Source organism: Plecotus auritus (assembly GCF_963455305.1).
Source record: "Plecotus auritus genome assembly, chromosome: 10".
NCBI classification, from domain to species: Eukaryota; Metazoa; Chordata; class Mammalia; order Chiroptera; family Vespertilionidae; genus Plecotus; species Plecotus auritus.
This window is the reverse complement of record NC_137785.1, coordinates 29,877,823-29,898,060: the sequence shown is the minus strand read 5'-3', so window position 1 is coordinate 29,898,060 and position 20,238 is coordinate 29,877,823. Positions and strand designations below refer to the sequence as shown.

The 20,238-nt window shown below is 48.7% G+C and overlaps 2 protein-coding genes across 3 annotated transcripts in view; both read right to left on the bottom strand.

The window, feature by feature from the left end:
• GPI (glucose-6-phosphate isomerase) overlaps positions 1-6,269 on the bottom strand; it is a 30,350-nt gene extending 24,081 nt beyond the window's left edge. The window contains exons 1-4 of the mRNA XM_080645113.1: positions 5,990-6,269; positions 4,899-4,989; positions 4,516-4,584; positions 3,021-3,140 (exon numbers count right to left, since the gene is read on the bottom strand). Of these exons, the coding sequence (XP_080501239.1) occupies positions 3,021-3,140; positions 4,516-4,584; positions 4,899-4,989; positions 5,990-6,111 (402 nt within the window). The 5' untranslated portion in view covers positions 6,112-6,269. The remainder of the gene's footprint in view (positions 1-3,020; positions 3,141-4,515; positions 4,585-4,898; positions 4,990-5,989) is intronic.
• Positions 6,270-14,763: 8,494 nt separating this feature from the next.
• Positions 14,764-20,238, bottom strand: part of GARRE1 (granule associated Rac and RHOG effector 1) — a 96,563-nt gene continuing 91,088 nt past the window's right edge. For both annotated transcript variants that reach the window (XM_080645790.1, XM_080645791.1), the window contains 2 exons: positions 18,111-18,189; positions 14,764-17,331 (listed from right to left, as the gene is read on the bottom strand). In XM_080645790.1, coding sequence (XP_080501916.1) covers positions 17,023-17,331; positions 18,111-18,189 — 388 coding nt within the window. In that variant the 3' untranslated portion in view covers positions 14,764-17,022. The remainder of the gene's footprint in view (positions 17,332-18,110; positions 18,190-20,238) is intronic.

The following is a 20,238-nucleotide window of genomic DNA, read 5'->3' as shown; positions in this document are numbered from 1 at the left end:
GACCAATGGCTCCTGTGTGCCTCCCATTTCCCCCTCTTTCTGTAAGGAATTATCCTATCAGTTAGCCTACGCTTATTTCACCTTTGTATATGGGGTGTATGAGGGGGTAAATAATTTGTCTCTTTAATTCACGTCTTCAGATCTAAAGGTACTATATTTAAGTTGTATTAAAAGAAATGAAGCCCTAGCCAGTTTTGCTCAATGGATAGAGCATCAGTCTGTGAACCAAAGGGTCTGGTCAAGGGCGCGTACCTTGGTTGCAGGCTCCTCCCTGGCCTGGGCCCTGGTCACAGCGTGTGCAGGAGGCAACCAATCGATGTGTTTCTCTCACATCAATGTTTCTCTCTGTCTTTCCCTCTCTCTTCCATGTTCTCTAAAATCAATGGAAATATATCCTTGGGTGAGGATTAAAAAAATAAAAAGAAAGAAAGAAATGCAGATATTACTATACTTGTACCTAATTTAGATGACCAGGTTCTTGACTTTTAGCTGATACAGTAATGGGATATCACCTTAGGAAAAGGTGACTGGGGATATTTTGCATGTGGAGGAACATGATGGGTTACTGGAAGCCAGAGGGCAGAGTATGGCAGCCAGCTTTCAAGATGGTTCCCAGTGATTCTTGCCTCCTGGCATTGCATTCATGTCCTTACAGTCCCCTCCCACTCTGATCAGAGGTAGCCTGTAAAACCAATAGGGTACTAGAGAAATCAAAGAATAATTTCTGATGCTAGCTCATGAAAGACCTTGAGGCACTCTGGGGAAAAGCAGCTGCCTTGTCCTGAGGACAATCCAATAGTCTGTGGAGAGGTCCATCTGATGAGGAACTGCAAGGCTCCCAAAAGCCAGCACTAATTGCTAGTGAGCCACTTGAAAGCAGATCCTGCAGCCCCCATCAAGCCTGCAAATGAGTGTAACCTTGGGCCAACGTCTTAACTACAAGCTTCTGAGATTTGAGGCAGAACCAGCTAGCAGAGACGCTGCAAATTCCTGATCCACAGAGATGTTGGTTGTTGTTTTTAGCTGCTAAATTCTGGAGTAATTTCAAGATCCTGCAACTCTTATTTTATTTTTGTTTTAAATAATAAAGTAATCAACCTATGGAAAACTTTCCATCAATACAAAAAAGGAAGTAAATTGCACATTTTCTCAATGTCACTATTAAAGTTTTGTTATAATAAAGCACCTCAGAGGAGAAATGTGTTTATCTTTAATATAAGTACACACACTCTTTATTTGACCAGATGGTATTTTACGACACATGCCAATTCTATAATTTCCTTTTTTAAAATCATAGTATGTCCTAAACAGCACGGCAGGTCAATGCAACCATAACTCCCTACTTCCTCCTGGTGCTTCCTCATTGCTACAGTGTAAGAACATACACTGACTTTACTGACCCGTGCCCTCTGATAAATGAGCTCTTTTCCATCACAATCAAGGTCATGGCATCCTCACCTGATATCAGTGAACTTTCTGTTTGCTTAGTCCTCATCTGAGGATATATTTTCCCATTGATTTTTATAGAAAGTGGAAGGGAGGAAGGAAGAGGGAGAGAGAAACATCGACTGGTTGCCTCCCAAACGTGCTCTGACTGGGGCCGGGGACTGAACCTGCAACCCAGGTACATGCCCTTGACTGGGAATTGAACCCGTGACCCTTCAGTTCATGGGCTGGCACTCTAACCACTTAACAACACCATCAAGGGCCTGGGGAACTTTTAAGAGCATAGCCATGGGGAGTGTTCCTCACCATGGAATTGCTGCCATTCAGCAGCTTTTCTATACTATAAATATCCTGTCAGTCGGAGTCAGGTTCTCCAGCAGCCAGTTGTATGGGAGGGCTTTCCTGGGATCAGCTCCCAGACAGCCAGTGGCACACTCTCCACACATGGGCTTGCCTCAGCACACAAGCGTTGATCAAACAGAGCAGCAGGCTCTCCCAGGCATGTCAGCTCTGGCACTCACAACAGATGGCTGGAAATCTCCTCCTTCATACCCAGAGCTACCACACATATCAACCACTGTTAAGGAATATTCTGGAAACCAGATTCCTATCAGGACCCCAAGCCTTCCTCACCCTGTGAAGTACTACTCATTCGGCTGCCAGGCCTCTTGGATTGATGCCCAGGTCACCTCCTGCCATTTCAGGTCTGAAAATGGCTCTTAGCCAAAGCAACCAGACTTTGACCAGCCACCTGAGGGCCACTGCTTTCCGTACAAGCTGACCAGAACCCAGATTTTCACTCCCGGAGCACACGTCACGAACATGCACACACCCACACACACAAACAAGCCCACAGACATCGTCCTTGTACTCCAGGCTTGAGGACGTCTGCCACCCATTGCAGGATCACCCCTGGGCAAGACACTGAGGCACCGTGTTGATGTGGCAAAATCTCTAGCTGGTCTCTGAGGCTATACCCCTACAGCCGCACTCAGGAAGTTATGCACATTAACACTGACATGGGGCATCTCCTCCAAACTTACAAATAAGCTGCAGAAACATAGGTAAAAATGAACCTGTGTGTACGCATGGGTATGCGTGGATTTCAAAGAGGAGACGACAGCTGTATGCATGCATGCATAGGAAGCCTTTGGGGGTATAATCAAAGCAAGTCTTTTATCTAGTTCTAGACTAGGTAATAAGGGCATATGACTAAACACAGATTAGAAAGTCTCTTCCCCACTCTCCCATCCCTCACTTTCTTCTCAGACCTTGGCCACTGGCCAGTTTGTCCATGAGCCCACAGGTGTCTGTAGTTCCGGAAGGAAGCTGTTCCACTGCTGCCAGTGGTGGGTTCCCTCAGAACTGGGTCATGGAAATTCGTGCCTTAGCAGAGCCCCCAAGGGCCAGCAATCACACAGATACCTCCTCCCCCGCCCCCCTGTCGCCTTAGGCTGCAGTGAGGGCTTGAGCCCTCTCTGAAGAGAATGGAGGCGTGGCCCACCAGGGCCCCCAAACTCCCAAATACATGCACACATACAGTGAAAGGCAAGTCCAGCCCAATAGCTGCTTACCTGGCAGAAAGACTTCATCTTCTCCAGGACCCTGTTAACCTCTGGCATCACATCCTTGCCATCCACCAGAATGGGTGTGTTTGACCGGTTCCGCAGGGCCACGTGCAGCACTGCCCGATTCTGGGGACAAGAGTCAGAGTGAGAAGATCCCCACCCCAGGGCAGCCACACTTCCAGCTGGGCATGGTGCAGTGTGGCCCAGAGTCAGCTCTTAATGAGTGAGCCCCTTATTCATTGGACACGCAGGCCCCAAGGTCTCTGTCACTACTATGGTCTCACATGGAGAATGCACTGTGTGCTTATGGAAATAGGGGCTACCCCAGGCCCCGGGGGTAAGGCAAAGCATATGCTGCCCCCTTAGGCGCTGCAGATGACCACAAGGGGATAGAGACTGGAACAAGCCTAGGATAAGCCCCAAGGGCCCATAGGTATTCAGGGTGTGAAAAGCCAAGGAAAAAGGAACACAGCGAGCAAAGGCAGAGTGGTGACAACACAGGTCAGAGACAAGCAATGCTTCAGAGGGCTGGGGCTCACTCATTAAGCCTAAAGTCATCTCATCTTCCTGATCAGAGCACATGGTGTTTGCTGGCATCTTTTGAAAAGTGCCCCCAGCCTCTTGAATGTAAAGCAAAGCAGGCAACTCAAGCTTCCCTCAGCAAGCAGCCCTATCACAAACAAATCGGACCCTAAGCCTGTGACAGATGCCAAGCAGCTGGCCTTGTCATGCAAGAGCAAGTCTCATCAAGCTGAAGCCAGCAGAGGAGTCCTTGAAGAAAACAGATCTAAAGATGCCAGGTGGGCAGGAAAGAGATGGTCATGCTACCCTGCCCGACCCTACTCCTGCCCCACTTCAACAGGTAAATGTACCCCTCCAGGAAGCCCTCCTTGATTACAACCTCTCTCAGTCTAACCCAGCAGTGCAAGACAGGTTGTATTTGAATTCTGACTCTACCTCGTACAGATATGACTCTTGGGTAAGTAATCTGACCTCTGAGCCTCAGGTTCCTCATGTGTAAAAGGAGGATTAATAATCTTGAGGCCAGGCCTCTGAGTGCTCAGTGATTATTATGCCTCCAGGCTTCCATAGCAATTCAGGAGCTGGGCCCCCAAAGCCTGGCCTTCTTCTTGACTCCTACCACTGAGGAGGTTTATTTTTTGACATAAGAGTTTTCTTTTCATTAATAAAACTTGAAGCAAAGCTAGATCAAAGTTCTCCAAGTACGCCTTGAGAAGCCCTCTCCTCACAGGTTTGAAATGTGCTCTCCCTAGGCAGACACTGGGAGCCATTCTATGCTTACCAAGTCCAGACCATCAGTCTTGGGAAGACACCCCCCAAGGCCGGGCAATGTGCTAGAGGAAATAGGCCTTCAAGCCCCTCATTAAGCAAAAGTATTGCCTAACTGGAGGGGTGAAGACACAGTGAGGCCAACGGTCATGAGAAGGAAGGAAGAGGCCCTGGAGGACCTGAGAAGTCTGATGCCACCAGGCCTGCTCACCTCAGTGAAATTGATCTTCTCACCATTGAACATGTTCTCCCGGGCGGCCTCCACACCTCTGGACTTGGCCTGCAAGAGAAGACACAGGCTGGAAACCACCCACATTAGCCACCAGGAGTCCAAGCTCCAAGCACAAGGCTTGGTGCAGCCCCAGGTGGGGCTGACAGATGGCTGCAGCCTGGCACCTTCTCCCACCGCCTAGTAAGAAGGGTCAGCTCAGAACCTGAGTTCAGGCCAGGAGCTCAGAGCCCTGCATTGGCACAGTCACTGAGGTCCACAGAGAGAAGGAAGTAAAGATGCTCAAGGACATGAGGGCTCCCAGGAGCCCAGCTTGCCCACCACACTTTGGGTTACAGGTCAAGCCTCCCAAATAAGAACATTACCAGGTCCACCAGCATCTTCATCACATCCTCCGTCACAAGGTTCTTGGAATAATCCACCAGAATACGCCCATGGTTGGTATCGAGGGTCAAGCTGCAGAAAGATGGCAGAAGCCGCTGACCACACCCAGGTACCCCCAGCCTGCTCCCTAACCAGAACTGCTTCCGGAAAAAAAATCCTCTTTGTGCCATACCCCAACCAGGCCTCCGCTGCCCAGCACAGGGTGGTATCTGTCACCTGCCCGCCCAACAGGCTGACCTGCAGCTGCCGCAGTGAGAAGGGCCAGCCTCTGAACAGAATGCATGTCTCTGGGTGAGGAGCCATTCCTCTGCTAAAACTGAGCTGGGGGATGGGAAGACACAGAGCGAGGTTCACCGTCCCTCCCTGAACTCCCACTCTGCACCTCAGCTTACTCCGGGGAGGACTCAGATGACAGGGCTGGCCACAGGGGACTTCCAGCCAGAGCCACAGACCACCCCTCCCCGACACACCTGCACCGGAGCACGGTCGGCCCCATTCCCATTCCCCAAGATGTCCTCTAATAGACTCCTTTCTATTCCCTGGTCCTTCACAAGTCTCCAGACCTGGCCTCTTCCGCAGGAATCACGTCCCCACATCTCCACCCTTCCACCAGACTGCCCGCAATCCCCCCGGCCTGCCCCGCCCAGACCGAACCCCGCAGAGGGCCCCACACCCTCAGCAGCGAGCGGATGGAAGCAGGCAGCCCTTCCCCGCCTGCTGCGTCAGCGAGAGTCCCTCCCCACAACAGCGAAGGAGTATCTTTGCAATCCGCGGGGGCAGCGCGGTGGGGACAGGAGGAGGGTGATGGGCATGTCCCCGTGGAGGGGAGCCACCGAGGGGCCCACTTCTCAGGGCTAAGCAGCCCTGGGACCTCCGGCGAGTTCCCGGAACCTGTTTCAAGGAGGCGTCAAGGGCGAAGTGCGGCCTGGGTCCTGATCCGGGACCGGGGGCTCCCAGGGACCGCCCGGCCGGCCCCCGGCCCCGGCCCTGCACACCTTGAGCCAATGCGCTGCGGTCCCGCGCGCCCCGATCCCCGCCCGCATGTCCCGCTCGCCAGTGGTCCCGCGCGCACCTGAAGCGGTTGAAGCGTTCCCTGTCCCCTTCGAAAAGGCGGCGCAAGTTGAGGTCAGAGCCGTGCTTGCGGTGCCATTCCTGTAGCTTCTGGAACTGCGGATTCTGGGTGAGCGCGGCCATGGCGAGAGCAGCAGGATGCACGGGCAGTAAGGAGGGCGGAGGAACCAGAAGGGCTGACGGCGTGCAGCTAGCCCGTCGCAAGCAGCGGTCTTTATGGCCTTATGGCGCAGACGCAGGCGCCGGGCCCCGCCCCGCCCCGCCCGCCAGGCCCCGCCCTCAGCGCCCGCCCGACGACCTTGCCAGCAGCCCAGCTATGGGGCCTCGGCTGGTCTCTCCCTGCACAGGGTGGCCACTTGTGCGGCCCCTCTGCGACCCCTGCCTGGACATGACTGGAGGACAGAAGCCGAACTCTCCGTGCCCAGTCTGCTTCATTCGTCCGTTCATTCATTTATTCATTCATTTAACACAACTCCGAACACCTTCCATGTTACAGGTAGTGTTGCAGGCGTTTCGGATACATAAGTGACAAATACGTAAAACATATGGTATGTCAGATGCTGGTAAGTATTATTGAGAACACTGGAAAGGTTGCTGGGATTGTGGGTTGCAATTTTGAATAGAATGTTCAGGGGAAAATTTACTAATGAGGTTACATTTGAGCAAAAGCCTGAAGAAGGTTAGAAAGCGAGCCAATGGGATATCTAGGGGGAAAGTGTTCAGGCAAAGGGAAGAGCAACTGCAAAATTACCAAGAGCAGCATGCTTAGATGTTTCAGAAACAGAAGTAGCCATTTTGGCTGGAGTGGAATGAAGGAGGGGAAAGTGATAGAAGATGAGGTCAGAAAGGGAAAGAAGGCAAGATCACATACACCTTGCAAGTCATTGTGAGAGCTTGAGTTTTTATTCCCAGAGAGATGGGAAGCCACTGAAGGGTTCTCAGCAAAGAAGGGACATCATCCAGCATGTTTTACAAAGGATGAGGCCCACAATGCAACAGGAATGGAAGGACAGCAGATAGGAGGCTACTGCAATAATGCAGGCCAGGGACAAAAGTGGCTTGGGTCAAGGTAGTAGGAGTTGGGCATGGTGATCTGGATATATTGTGAGTGAAGAATTGGCAATTTCCTGGTGAAAGACAGATAAAGAATGGTCAAAGGTGACATCTAGTTTTCTAACTGAATTCCTGGAAAAATGGAATTGTCATTGCATCTTGCAGAGATGCAAGTTTTTTGGGGAAAATCATATGATCTTGTTTTTGGACATGTTTTCAAAACCTATTCCACATCTAAGTGTTGAGTTGGCTATACATGTCTGGAGTATATGTATAGGAAAAGGTTTGAGCTGGAGGAAAAAACCTGGGAGAGTCATCAGTGAATGGAGAGCATTTGAATGACTCTCTCAAGGGGAGAGTTTGGATGAGAGGGAGTGAATATAGTCAGAGAGGAGAGGAGGTCCAGGAACTGGGCACTCAAATGTTGCTGGGTTCCACCAGAGTAGCCAGATGCCCAGGTGTGTGCCCTGTCCTGCTGCAGTCCCAACCATGGGTCTTCCTACCACCCACCTCCCAGCTCATGCAGTCGATGCCGCCTCTGGCCTCTGCAAATGGCTTTCTCTCCCTGCCCAGAATGATCTGGAGTCCTAAGATGAAGGAGGAAAATAGGAAGGGGCTGAAGACTGAAGAAATCACAGTACTTTGCAGGGAAAAGCCCTGTCCACATGGTCCTTATTTATCCAGAGGAGTTTTGAATTAACTATCAGCTCTAAGCTGGAACTGAACTTCCCATATCTAGCACAACCCTGACAGCGCTGAACAGCACCTGAACTGCTGGAGTTCATGGGAAATACTCCAACCAGAGCTTCCCATCCAAACCAGTTACTTGTCTGCACACAACAATGCTCCCACACCTAAATTCTGTGTTTCAGAACAGAACCTCATCCAATAGGAAAGCCAATCTCAGTAACCACTGCACCACTAGCCACTTGCCCTATGATTCCTTTGATGACTTTTAGCCCAACAGTAGCCACTGACTCCTTTTTACTAATAGGCTGTTTTTGGTGACTATGGTGGACATCTCTTGTCTTTATCCAAAACCACTACCTCCCACCCTTGTGTTTTTTCTTCTGACTCTCTGATTATATCAGATATGAGCACATGACCTCAGTCAGTCACACACAGTCCTTTTCTGTGACCCTGGTGCCAGCAGCAGAAACTCCCAGCTTGATAAGAGGATCCAAGATGGCGGCACAGGTAAACACGTAAACTGCTGCCTCGCACAACAATTTCAAAACTACAACTAAAAGACAAAACGTCTATCACCCAGAACCATGGGAAAGTGGGCTGAGTGGAAGTTCTACAACTAGAAGGAAAGAGAAAACAGCATTGAGAGGTGCACAAGCGCTGAAAAACTGAGGTACGGAGGTGCGCGAATCGGGCTGGCGACTAGCGACTGGGAGCGCTGCTTTTTTCAACCCGAAGGGAGACAAGCTCCCAATTACTCTGAACTCCAGTTTCTGGGGAGATGCAGGGGACCCAAACTCCTACAGGGAGAAGCTGGACTGTCTGCCATCGGGTCGGAAAGTGAGTGAGGCTTGCTAGCAGGGCTGCGCGCAGGAATAATTGTTTACTGTGCTGGGGCGCGGGACACAGAGATGCGGTCGGAGACGCAGCCATCGCTGTTTTCCACGCCCTAGCCTAGTGATGCCCTGAGACCCCGCCCCACACAATCTGCAAACCTACCCAAGCTCCAAGCAGCAGCTTTAGCATATGAATGGCCTGCCCTATCGCAGCTTAACCTAGCAAACTTGCAGCTCAGGTCAGACAGCTCCAAAACCTCCAAACCCCAAGCAAAGAGGAGAAAACTGTAGTTCTCGCTGTAGCGCCTGCTGGGTGGCCTCAGACAGTAGCTGACCTGCACCCCATTGGAGATCCAGAAGCCAGTGTACCTAGTGGTCAGTGTGAGACACTAGATTTCAACTCCTCACATCCATAAGTGACACATTCAAGAGGCAGACTCAGTGAGCACCAAAGCCCCACAGAAACAAGTCCTGCACCATAAGCGTGTCTCCAGCGCAGCAGTTCTTCCATTATAGACACAGCGGGTCCTCACAGCCAATTGGCCTGAAGGTCAATTCCTCCCAGTGTACCAAGCAATCAAGGCTTAACTACACCAAGACTTTGCACTCAGCCCACAAAGGGGTGTACCAAGAGTGTCCACCTCAGGTGATTGGGGAGGCTGAGCTACTGGCCCCTATAGGTCACCTACCACACAAAGCCACTCCATCAACACAGGGAAGCAGCAAAATGCCAAGACAAAGAAACATGTCACGAATGAAAGAAGTGGAGGAAAGCAAACTACTGGATGACATAGAGTTCAGAACCACATTTATAAGGTTACTCAAGAATCTTCTAAAAACCACCGAGAAACTTGAGACCTTCAAGGACCTTAATGAGAATGCCAAAAAAATGGAAAAGGACCAGTCAGAAATTAAGCATACACTGTCTGAAATAAAGAATATACAGAAACTCAACTGTAGATCAACGTACCCCAAGAATCAAACCAAAGATCTGAAATATGAGAAAACAAAAAACACCCAACCAGAAAAACAAAAAGAAAAAAGAATCCAAAAATATGAAGGTAGTGTAAGGAGCCTCTGGGACAACTTTAAGCGTACCAACATCCAAATTTTTGGGGTGCCAGAAGAAGAGAGAGAGCAAAATATTGAAAACCTATTAGAAGAAATAATGACAGAAAACTTTCCCCACCTGGTGAAAGAAATAGACTTACAAGTTTAGGAAGTGCACAGAACCCCGTACAAGAGGAATCCAAAGAGGACCACACCAAGACACAGCATAATTAAAATGCCAAGGGCAAAAGACAAAGAGAGAATCTTGAAAGCAGCAAGAGAAAAACAGTTAGTTACCTACAAGGGAGCACCCATACGACTGTCAGCGGATTTCTCAGCAGAAACTATGCAGGCCAGAAGGGAGTGGCAAGAAATATTCAAAGTGATGAACAGCAAGAACCTACAACTAAGATTACTCTACCCAGCAAAGCTATCATTCACAGTTGAAGGTCAGATAAAGAGCTTCACAGACAAGAAAAAGCTAAAGGAGTTCATCGCCACCAAACCAGGATTACATGAAATGCTGAAGGGTATTCTTTAAGAAGAGGAAGAAGAAGAAAAAGGTAAAGATAAAAATTATGAACAACAAAATGACATCAAATACATACCTACCAACAAGTGAATCTAAAATCAAGTGAATAAAAAATCTGAAGATCAGAATGGACTGGTGAATATAATAGAATCAGGGACATAGGGAGTGGACTGACAATTCTCAGGGGGAAGGGGATGTGAGGGGTTCAAGAAGAGATTGGACAAAAATCTTACACCTATGGATGAAGACAGTGGCGGGGGGGTAAGGGCATGGGGTGGGGTGGGGAATCAGGTGGAGGGGAGCTATGGGGGAAAAAAAAGAGGAACACCTGTAATAATCTGAACAATAAAGATTTATTAAAAAAAAAAAAAAAGAAAGAAAGAAACTCCCAGCTTTTTGTTGTGTCAAATTGCCTTTTTGAAAGGACAAACCTGAGGGTCAGTCCTTGGTCTCAAAGAAAACAATGGAGAGAATGACCCCCAGAGAGAAGCCAGAGGGAACCTCATAGGGCCCAGGTTCCTGGGGCTGGGCCACCACTGTCTGTAGCTGGTACAGGAATCAGTGATTTCTCTTAAGGGTGAAGTTGTTTTAAGCTGAACTGTCACAACTCCCAAGTCTTTCCAAAGGTTTGTTGGGTGTTCACCTGCCACTGCCACACTCTCTTCTCCAATATCCTCTCGTCCATCCTAGTCTTATAGAAGCAGCTCTGGGCTCCTGCACTGAAGAAGCAGCAGGAGGTAAGGCCTCTGATCACTGCCTTTTTGAAGTTTTCATCTTTTTGACATTCCTTTATGTGTATCTTCAGAAGTTTAGCCTCTATGGTTCCCAGCAGGTTCAACTATTCTGGATTTCCCCAATAATATTTTATGTTTAACATCATACTTTGAAATTCCAAAGTTGCATATATTTTCTACATTAGCAAAAAACTAGGTTCCTGCTGGAAGGCCTTAAGTCACAGCAGCTAAGGAAAGAAAACAAAAAGGAGAACAAAGGAAGATTGTTGTTAATTGAAAGCTTTACAACATCCAATTGACATGGTGACTATTCCTGGCAGTTTACTCTGTGCAGAGTTCTGTGCTGGATTTTCTCCTTTGCGACCCTCAAAACAGCCTTATGTTGTCCTTCCCATTTACAGACAGGTTGAGAAATCTAAAAACAGCCACTCTGCTAGTAAGTAGAGAATCAGCCCACGGTTGCCTGATTCCTGAGCTCTGTTCTTAATCAAACCCTGTCTTGTCTGCCATTTTCTGGCACTTCTCCATCATCTCAGTTTTGTTTTGACATCAATTGGGCCTCTGATTGACAGGGTAGAATTTTACAAGTGGAAATGGCATCTCAAACAGAAAGGATAGCAGCATGCAGAGAGGAATGGAGGTCCGGGAACTGGGCACTCAAATTGCGGGAGAGTAACCCGTCACTGACTGGAGTGTGAGGTGGGGCATCTCTAATCAAATCTTAGGGAGTAGAGTAGGGTATAGCTTGCAAAAATAACAGTGTAAGACAGTGGTCGGCAAACTGCGGCTCGGGAGCCGCGGTTTGCCGCTCTGTTGACTAATGAGTTTGCAGACCACTGGTGTAAGGTAATCTTATATTCTGACAAAGTGAAACCTGTTTTCTATCACCATCACCACAATCAGCACCATATGTTTTACCAAGCCTGGTCTGCAAACCTCAGAGTATAGGGTTCAGGGTCCCAGGAATCCTGAGGGTATGAAGTTCCGAGGGGTCTTACGTGCCCAGACCAGGGGCTGATTAACCACAACTGAGAGGAAACCTTCAGAACGTTCAAAGACCCTGCTTCAGCGCTGGGCGCCTTCCAGTAACCTCAGTAAGTCTGGCCCTGGACAGAGGAGTGGATTGGAGGGCGGACCTGAACGCCGAGGCAAGTTAGGAAGTCCAAACTTTAAACAAGGGTTAATTTCAGAGCCTAAGGAAAACCAATTGGCTTCCACTGAATATTTGCAAAACTAGCACTTACTGAGCCTGTGGCGGGCAAAGTTCCAAACAAGAGCCCTGTTATACAGATGGGGAACTGAGTCAGACCTTAATTTGGGGCCGCTGACAGGGCCAGGCAGGACCTGGAGACCAGGGATCACCAAGTAAAGGTGGAGGCAGAAGGAAAGGGAGTGTGTGTTTTCTGGCAGCCCGCGGGAGGTCAGGCGCGAGGGGATCCACGCCATGACTTTTCATAAGTTGTTCCAGTTCCGGAGAGGTGCACCCACTGGGGATGCTGAGTCACGGTGACTGACCGAGGCCTAGGGCACCACACCTCCCTGGGACTCCGCGCAGCTCCTGGCGCTGGCTCCCACTCTCGCGAGGGGCGGTGTGCACGTGTCTACCAGCAGGGAAGGCGGAAGCCGGACAGGTCGGGGGGCGGGGGAGCACACGCGTCTGCGTGTGGGCTCGCACGTCCAGGGTGCGTATGTGCGCATGTGCGCATGTCCCCGCGCCGAGTTGGGGGCGGGGCAGGTGGGGGTGAATGCAGAGGGGCACTCGCTAACGCCCCTGCCCGCACGTTTGGGATGGACACGCGCGCGCATGTGCGCATACTCTGCGTGGGGATGGGCGTGCGCCTGCGCACGCGGGAGTGGGAGGGGGCGCAGGCGCCCGGGAGGGGGGCGGGGACAAGTTTGTTCTGCGTAGGCGTGACGCTTCGGGATGTCGCCCCAGGTTTTCCTTGTGAATCCATTGTTATGTATATTAACAAAATTTCTCTACCGCACAATGGCGTGGGTTTCCATGAGAATAGAAAGCTCTATACTTAGTAAAAGAATACTCAGTCCTATCCACAGTTCCTAGTGTCAATCCCTCCTTGCAGTGTAAGAACAAACTCTGGTCATCACGTATTTTAGTCCTAAATGAGAGGCGATTTCATTTTAAGTCTGGTTCTATTTTTTTGCTCTGTATTAGAAGTTTGCCTCTGGCCCCAGCAACACCTCCTTCCGCTGGCTCGTGTGGAGTTGCTTCCCGCGGTTCTGTACCCAGACGTGTGGCCATGAATGACTTGCTCCTTCCTATCATGAAGCCCTGGTCCTAGTGAGGGACAAATAAATGCAAACACACGATTCCAAGGGAGCGCTAATTGCTGTCATGAGAAACAAAGCCCGGTGGAGGCTAGGCCTGGCCCGAGAACTGATGGAGAGGCCCTGAGCAGGAGCAGTCCCAGGAGCACAGGCAAGTGGGCACTGGGAAGTTGATGTCGAGGTAGCAGGGGTGTAAGGAAAACCCTGAGGCCAGAGGGCGAGGCAGGAGCACAATGGAGATGTAAGAACATGGTAGAATTTAAATGTGTGTAAATATACACTTAAAGGACTTCCTGCCTAAATGAAGAGACTAAAGACTGTCTTCTAGGCCACTTCCAGTCCCTTCACAAACATGCAGAAGCCTGGGTGCGGCCCGCCTACCCCTGTGGGATCATAAGGCCAGCTATGTATTACTTCCAGGAGCTTGCCCTTGACGGTTTCTATGGTTGGGAGCATGCTGACCATGTACAGTGCTTTTTGGCAGTCGAAGAGCTATTTCCTCCTCGTCTCCAGATCACAACAGGGGCCATACAGTGCAGAGGGCCATCCCTTCCAAATAGTTAGCATTTGGCATTTCAGCTACACTCCTAGAGCTGGATGCCACACCCAAGATACCCCAAGTGAGAAAGGAGTATCACCAGTCTCACACCGGCTTGCATGTTTCACGCTATTTCTCAACGAGGGTGGGGCCTCCAAGGACCCTCTGGGGACTCAGATGTAACACATCTGTTCTGCTTCCATCACCACCCATCCAGCACATAAGCCAGGGCTACATGACTCCTATCTCCACCACTATTGTTCATCAGGTCAGTGTTAATACCTGGTACTCATATTAAATAGGAACACGCTTGGATAAGTGTTTTCCGAGCTAGCTTTTAATATGCTTTCCTTAATACCCTCATGCAACATAGCTGTTCCTGAGGTACAGGTCCCCATGCTCAGCTTCTGGGCATCACAGAAGAAAGAAGCATGAGTGGTGCTTACAGTTAGATTATATGTTAATGCTCACACTAAGTTAATGAAAAAAAAAGTTTCAATCAAGTGCTGTCTTGCAGTAAATTAAAGAGTTGAAATTCCTCTGTAACCCAACCTCTAGTTATGGTTCCCAATGAACAATCTATTCTTCTGCTTAGCAGGATGATCATCCAGTCAGACTAGTCCTCCTTGTCCCTCTGAGGTACGGTCTCTGCCATATATTGGGTCCCTTATCCCTGGGTCTGCTCCCTGGAAAGGCTGCCTGGGCTGCTGATTGCACACATACTTCATGGAGTGTGGCTGCTGGCAGACCACAACCCAAGGAGAGCTGGTATCCTTCCAAGTGGTCTTCACCATGACATTGGCTCCGCCCACACAGAGACCTCAGCTTTGGCCTTGGGGAAGCCAGAAGGAGAGATGTGGTAGGTTGTCTTGCTTCCTGCTCTCCCATCTCAGTTCATCTTTTCGCCTCAGTGGTCTTTCCCCTTTCAAGTTTTCAGAATCAGACAATAGACTGACTTAAAAAACCAATTCAGGTGTAGCTTTTCCAAGTAACGAACCAATTAGGGCTTCTGACATGGTTTCTGTTGCAATTCATTTTAAACAGACATACAAAATATATTATTAAATGTATATTTTTAATAAAGCCAATAGTTAATTTACTTATAGGAGCTTTAAAAGTAAGATACAAAATGTAGAGTTCCAGTTTGGAAGCATTGTAACTATTCACACAATGTCCTGCTGATGCCTGAGCAAGGCAGCCATGCCAGGACACACACTCACACATGCAAACACACGCGCTCTGGAGAGACTCCTCTGCCAAGCGCAGCACCTGGAATTACCAGTGTTCAGAAAGAGGTGGTGCTGAAAACACAGCACCTACCAGGACACCACACAAACAGATTCACACAGTCTCACAGCCCATGGAGATGCAATTAAAAAATGTCTTAAGAAAAACAGACTAGAATGGGACAATTAGCAACTTCGACGTCAGCTGTGCTGGGGCATCAAGGACTGACCTCTGACCAGGGTGAGGTCTTGGGGAGGCACTATTAAAACAAGAGTACTTCAGTATATCAGAACTTGAAATACAGGGTACTGTGGACACATTACTGAAGGAAACAGAAAACTATGTTACAAGTCAAACAGCCACAGACAACTTCAACAGAGTTTAGTGCACACACTGTGACGGCTAACACAGACAAGAGCCACGCAGGGTTGGTGCAAAGCACATGCCTGAAAAAGTCTATGTACAAAATAGTTCTCTGTAAACATGGTGAGGTGAATGTTCAGAACCCACGGGGAAAGGATCATAAGTACAGGCAGCAATGGCATCCCCACACAGTACAGGACAACACCCGGGCCTGGAAGTAGCCTGGCGACACAGTATTGAAAATTCAGGCGGCTGGGCTCAGACACCCTAAGGGCCCTCTATAATTAGTGTGTATACAGACATATATATTTATTTTTTCTTTTTGGTATTTTTAAAATATAAATTTACTTATATCTGTAGAAAAATGAGAACATAAATGTGTTATTACAATCTTTGCTGGAAAAGGTTATATGGAGTTAGAAAGAATAAACCATTTATTAGTAGTTAACATATATTAAAATGGTTTAATGATTTAAGAAAATATAAAAAAAAATATTAATACTGTCAAACTTTCATACCAGAAAATATTACAGATTTTTCTCAATTAGACTTTTTCAAAGATGAAATATGAAAAATTTAAATAAGTTTTATATAAAGAACTTCTGTAACCTCAATTAATATACAGTGGGATGTCTATTCTATATAGATATATTTATTATTATTTCTCAATTTAAGCACCATTCAATTCTTCTGGATCCATTCTGGCTGGAAAATCCCTAAATCCACAGGATGTTATCTATTTAATGGCACGTTAACTGCAAATGAGGTGGGTTTTTTAAAAAAGAAAATACTTTAATTTTTATCTATATCTTAATCGGTTTGTCTTGAGCCAGCTCATAAAAGTTACTGCAATTTCAAGTGCCAGTGTCTCTGTACAGCCCCTTGGCCACACCCAGCCTCTGAGACCGTATGAAGCCTCTGACCATGTGTGGAAGGACCTGAGGGCAACAGGTGTGTCTTTGTCCCGAAGACAGCAGCCAGCTGGCTCATCTCCACGCACCATCAGGAATACGCCTCCGACTTCAGTTTTATTATCCTGCTTTTGTAAATCGAATAAAAGCTGCACTCCCTGGGTGCTGCTGGGGTGGTGAGGGGCTGCCCACACACAGAAAACCCAGGTAATTTCTTCTGATCACAAATATTCTATATGTTGCCCATTTTGTATAAGCTTAAATAAAAATAGTGTTGAACAAATCTCCAGCCGCTATATTTGTTACCTTAAAAACTTCAATGCATTTTAGGCAGGAGATATTTTAACTGAAAACCTGTATGAAAAATAGCTATAAAATACAGTGATTGGTGTGGTCATCACTTAACATGTTAAGAAGGGAGAGGTTTCAGAAGAATGGTCAGTTTTGCAGTCATCCTTCCAGCCTGATGCCTCCCCAGCACACACAGTGGGACTACAAACTTGAGAGCTATTTCTCAGAGTGTGGCCTGTGGCCCAACTGCATCAGAATCACCAGAAGCGCTTATTAAGCTCGAAGATCCAGCATTTCCCTGAGGAGGGTCAGAGACCTCTGTCTTCAGCTGGCCCTCCAGGGGTCTGATGCCTCCAAAGTTCGAGAATCCAGGCCTTAAAGGCTTGGAGAGCTGCCAACCACCCCCATCCCCAAGGATCCGTGCCTGGGACAGGGGTGCACTGGTCCTCTGGGGGTTGGTGCCAGCTAGTCAGACCTAGGATGGGGACATTGGCCCCAACAGCTTTGGGCAGGCAGGCCTGGGTCAGTACTGGGGCAAGTAGGCCGGCCTGCGCTCAGCCTTCCCTGGGAAGGCCTTGAAGCCCTTGGGCGCTGCCTTGTGTGCTGCTGGAGGTGGGGGCTGTGGTGGGGTCTGCACGTAGGAGAAGGAGGCCGCGCTGCAATCACTGGTTGCAGCCCACACCGGGGACTGCAGCATCTGCATGGTGTCGTTCCATTGGCTGCCAGGGCTGGTGACTGCATAGAGTGGTGCGCCTGGGCTAGGCAGTGTGCTGGGTAGTGGAGAAGGGTGTTGCCAGGGTGCTTTGGGTGGCCACGTTTTGGTTTTGTTATCCTGAGAGACAGAAGAAGGTTCTTAGTGGCATTTCTGGCAATTTATCATCTTTCCCACCATCCCGGATCTCTGCCCTATTCTCACCTAGGAGACAGGGTGACAGCCTCTCCCTCGCCCTCCCACAGCCCTGGAACAGCATGTCCAAGAGAACTGGCAGTGACAGGAATGTTGTCTGCACTGTTCAGTGCAGCAGCCACGCACCAGTTATGGCTAGTGCAACCAAGGAACTCCATTTTATTTACATTAATTTCAATTCACATAGCTACATGTGGCCAGTGTCTACCATATCAGGCAGCACAGTCCCGGAGCTTCCTCTACATATGGCTCTGAGTCAGCTGGGCTGGCTGATCATTTAGGCAGAATCATGGGAAAAAATTTGTTCACCACAAACAAAGATCCCATCATTTCTTTGATGCCCTCTTCAAATTTCAGCTTTGGGCTCTGGCTGGGTGGCTCAGTTGGTTGGAGCGTCGTCCCGTACACAAGAGGTTGTGGGTTCAATTCCCCCAATGCCCAGTCAGGGCACATACCTAGGTTGCAGGTTTGATCCCTGGCTGGGGAACGTTTGGGAGGCAACCGATCAAAGTTTCTCTCTCACAGCCATGTTTCTCTCTCCCCCTTCCACTCTCTCTCTAAAAATCAATAAACATATCCTTGAATGAGGATAATTAAATAAATGAACAAATAAAAAATGAAAAAAAATACTTCAACCTTGGAACCTTGCTCATGGTCTGAATCCAATAGAGGCAGCCCTATGGCCAGAGCAGAGCCCCCAGTACCTGATTCACATCGTCCACTGTGGTAAGAAGAGGCGGTGAGGGCAGCGTGCTGGTGTCCTGCTCTCCACTGCTGTGTTTTCTGAAAGAACCAAGAGCTCAGTGCAGTGGTTGCCTTGCTTCCTGTCCAGCTTACCTCCAGGGGGCACCTTATCACTTGTCTCTGGCATTCTGGGGCACTGATTCCAGGTGGGTGTGTGGAGACGTGCTTGGATACACAATGTGTAGGGGGAAAAAGTGAGTCACCATCAAATGCTGCACTCCCGCAAGCCATCACAGGGTTGGGATAGAGTAGGGGTGGCAGGCATGAGGACAAATACTGGCTCTTTCAGCTGCTCTCTGAGTCCATCAGCTATGGCCTTTTGTTAATTTATTCAACAGATACTGATTATTTACCATGCAATATGGATATGTGACTATAAACTAAAAGCCTGTTAAGTTTCACAACTTGAAGTTTGTTATAACGATCAAAAAGGCAGGATGTAGCAGGCTCAGAGCCAGGTAACTCAGTCTATCCGGCGCTCCTGCACGCAGACAGCAGTCTCTGCAGAGGTGGTGCTACAGGTGACTTAGATGTCTAACCAGCCTTCCTGATTTTCCATGTCTCAAACAGAAGTCTTAAACTCCACCCCTGGCTCCATCCTGCTTCTCCTGCAGTACTCCCAGTCTTGGTCCATGACACCCCCTTTCACACAGATAGATGTTCAGGCCAAAAACTTGGCTATCATCCTTGATTCTTCTCTCTCACACATACCCCTCTGCCAATACCTCACCAGTTGCCCCCTCATTGTGTTTAGCTTTCTGCTCATCAGAGGCCTTTCTGACTCTCATTCTGAAAACAGAAAATCCGCCTGACCCCTGCAGTCTGCCCCAAAACCCTGCTTTATTTTTCTTCATAACATCTAACCCAACCTGACATATTTTGTTGTTGTTGTTGTTTTAAATCTGCCTTCCCGCAATAGAATATACCTTCCACAAGGAGGGGGATTTTGTTTTGTTTGCCGCTACATTACGGTGCCTGGTACATGACAGGTGCCAATGAATGAATGAATGAATTTAACTTTTCCAAGTCTCAACTTCTTCACCTATGAATTGGGGGTAAAACAATCCTACATAATAAAAGGCTAATATGCAAATAACCAAATGGTGGAATGACCGGTCACTATGATGCGCGCTGACCACCAGGGGGCAGACACTCAATGCAGGAGCTGCCCTCTGGTGGTCAGTGCACTCTCACAGGGGGAGTGCCGCTTAGCCAGAAGCCGGGCTTACAGCTGGCAAGCACAGCGGCAGTGGTGGGAGCCTCTTCTGCCTCGATGGCAATGCTAAGGATGTCCTACTGACGGCTTAGTGGGCCTAAGCCGTCAATCGGACATCCCCCCCAGGGCTCCCGGATTGCGAGAGGGCACAGGCCAGGCTAGGGACTCCCCCGCAAGTGCACGAATTTCGTGCACCGGGCCTCTAGTACTTGTATAACAAGATGGTTGCTATGGGCTGCATTGTGTCACTCCTCCTCCCCCCAATTCATATGTTGACTCTAAATCATATGCTGAAACCCTAACTCCCAATACCTTATACTGTGAGTGTATTTAGAGATAAGGTGCTTAAACACGTAAGTTAAAATGAAGTCATTAGGGTGGGTTCTAATCCAATGTGACTGTTGTCCTCATAGGAAAAGATTAGGACATGGACACACACAGGAGAAGACCATGTGAAGATACAGGGAGAAGATAGCTGTCTGCAAGCCCAGGAGAGAGACCTCAGAGGAAACCAGCCCTGTTGACACCTTGATCTCAGACTTCCAGCCTGCAGAACTGTAGGAAAATAAATTTATGTCGTTTAAGCCCCCAGTCTGTGGTACTTTGTTATGGTAGCCCTAGCAAATAAAAATACAGTGGTTGCGAGAACTGAGTGAGAAAATGTACGTAAATGCTTACCTGGGGCTTAGTTTGTATTAGCAATCACTGTCATCACCACTGTTACAACTCTGTGACTCACCTACCCACTCCCCATTGCTTATCCACTGAAGCCCAACCTGTCACACAAGGGCCGTGTAACCTGGTCTCCCTTTCCTCTCCGCAGCATGACTTCCGATGCCCAGGCAGCCCTGCATGCTATTTCCTGCCCACAT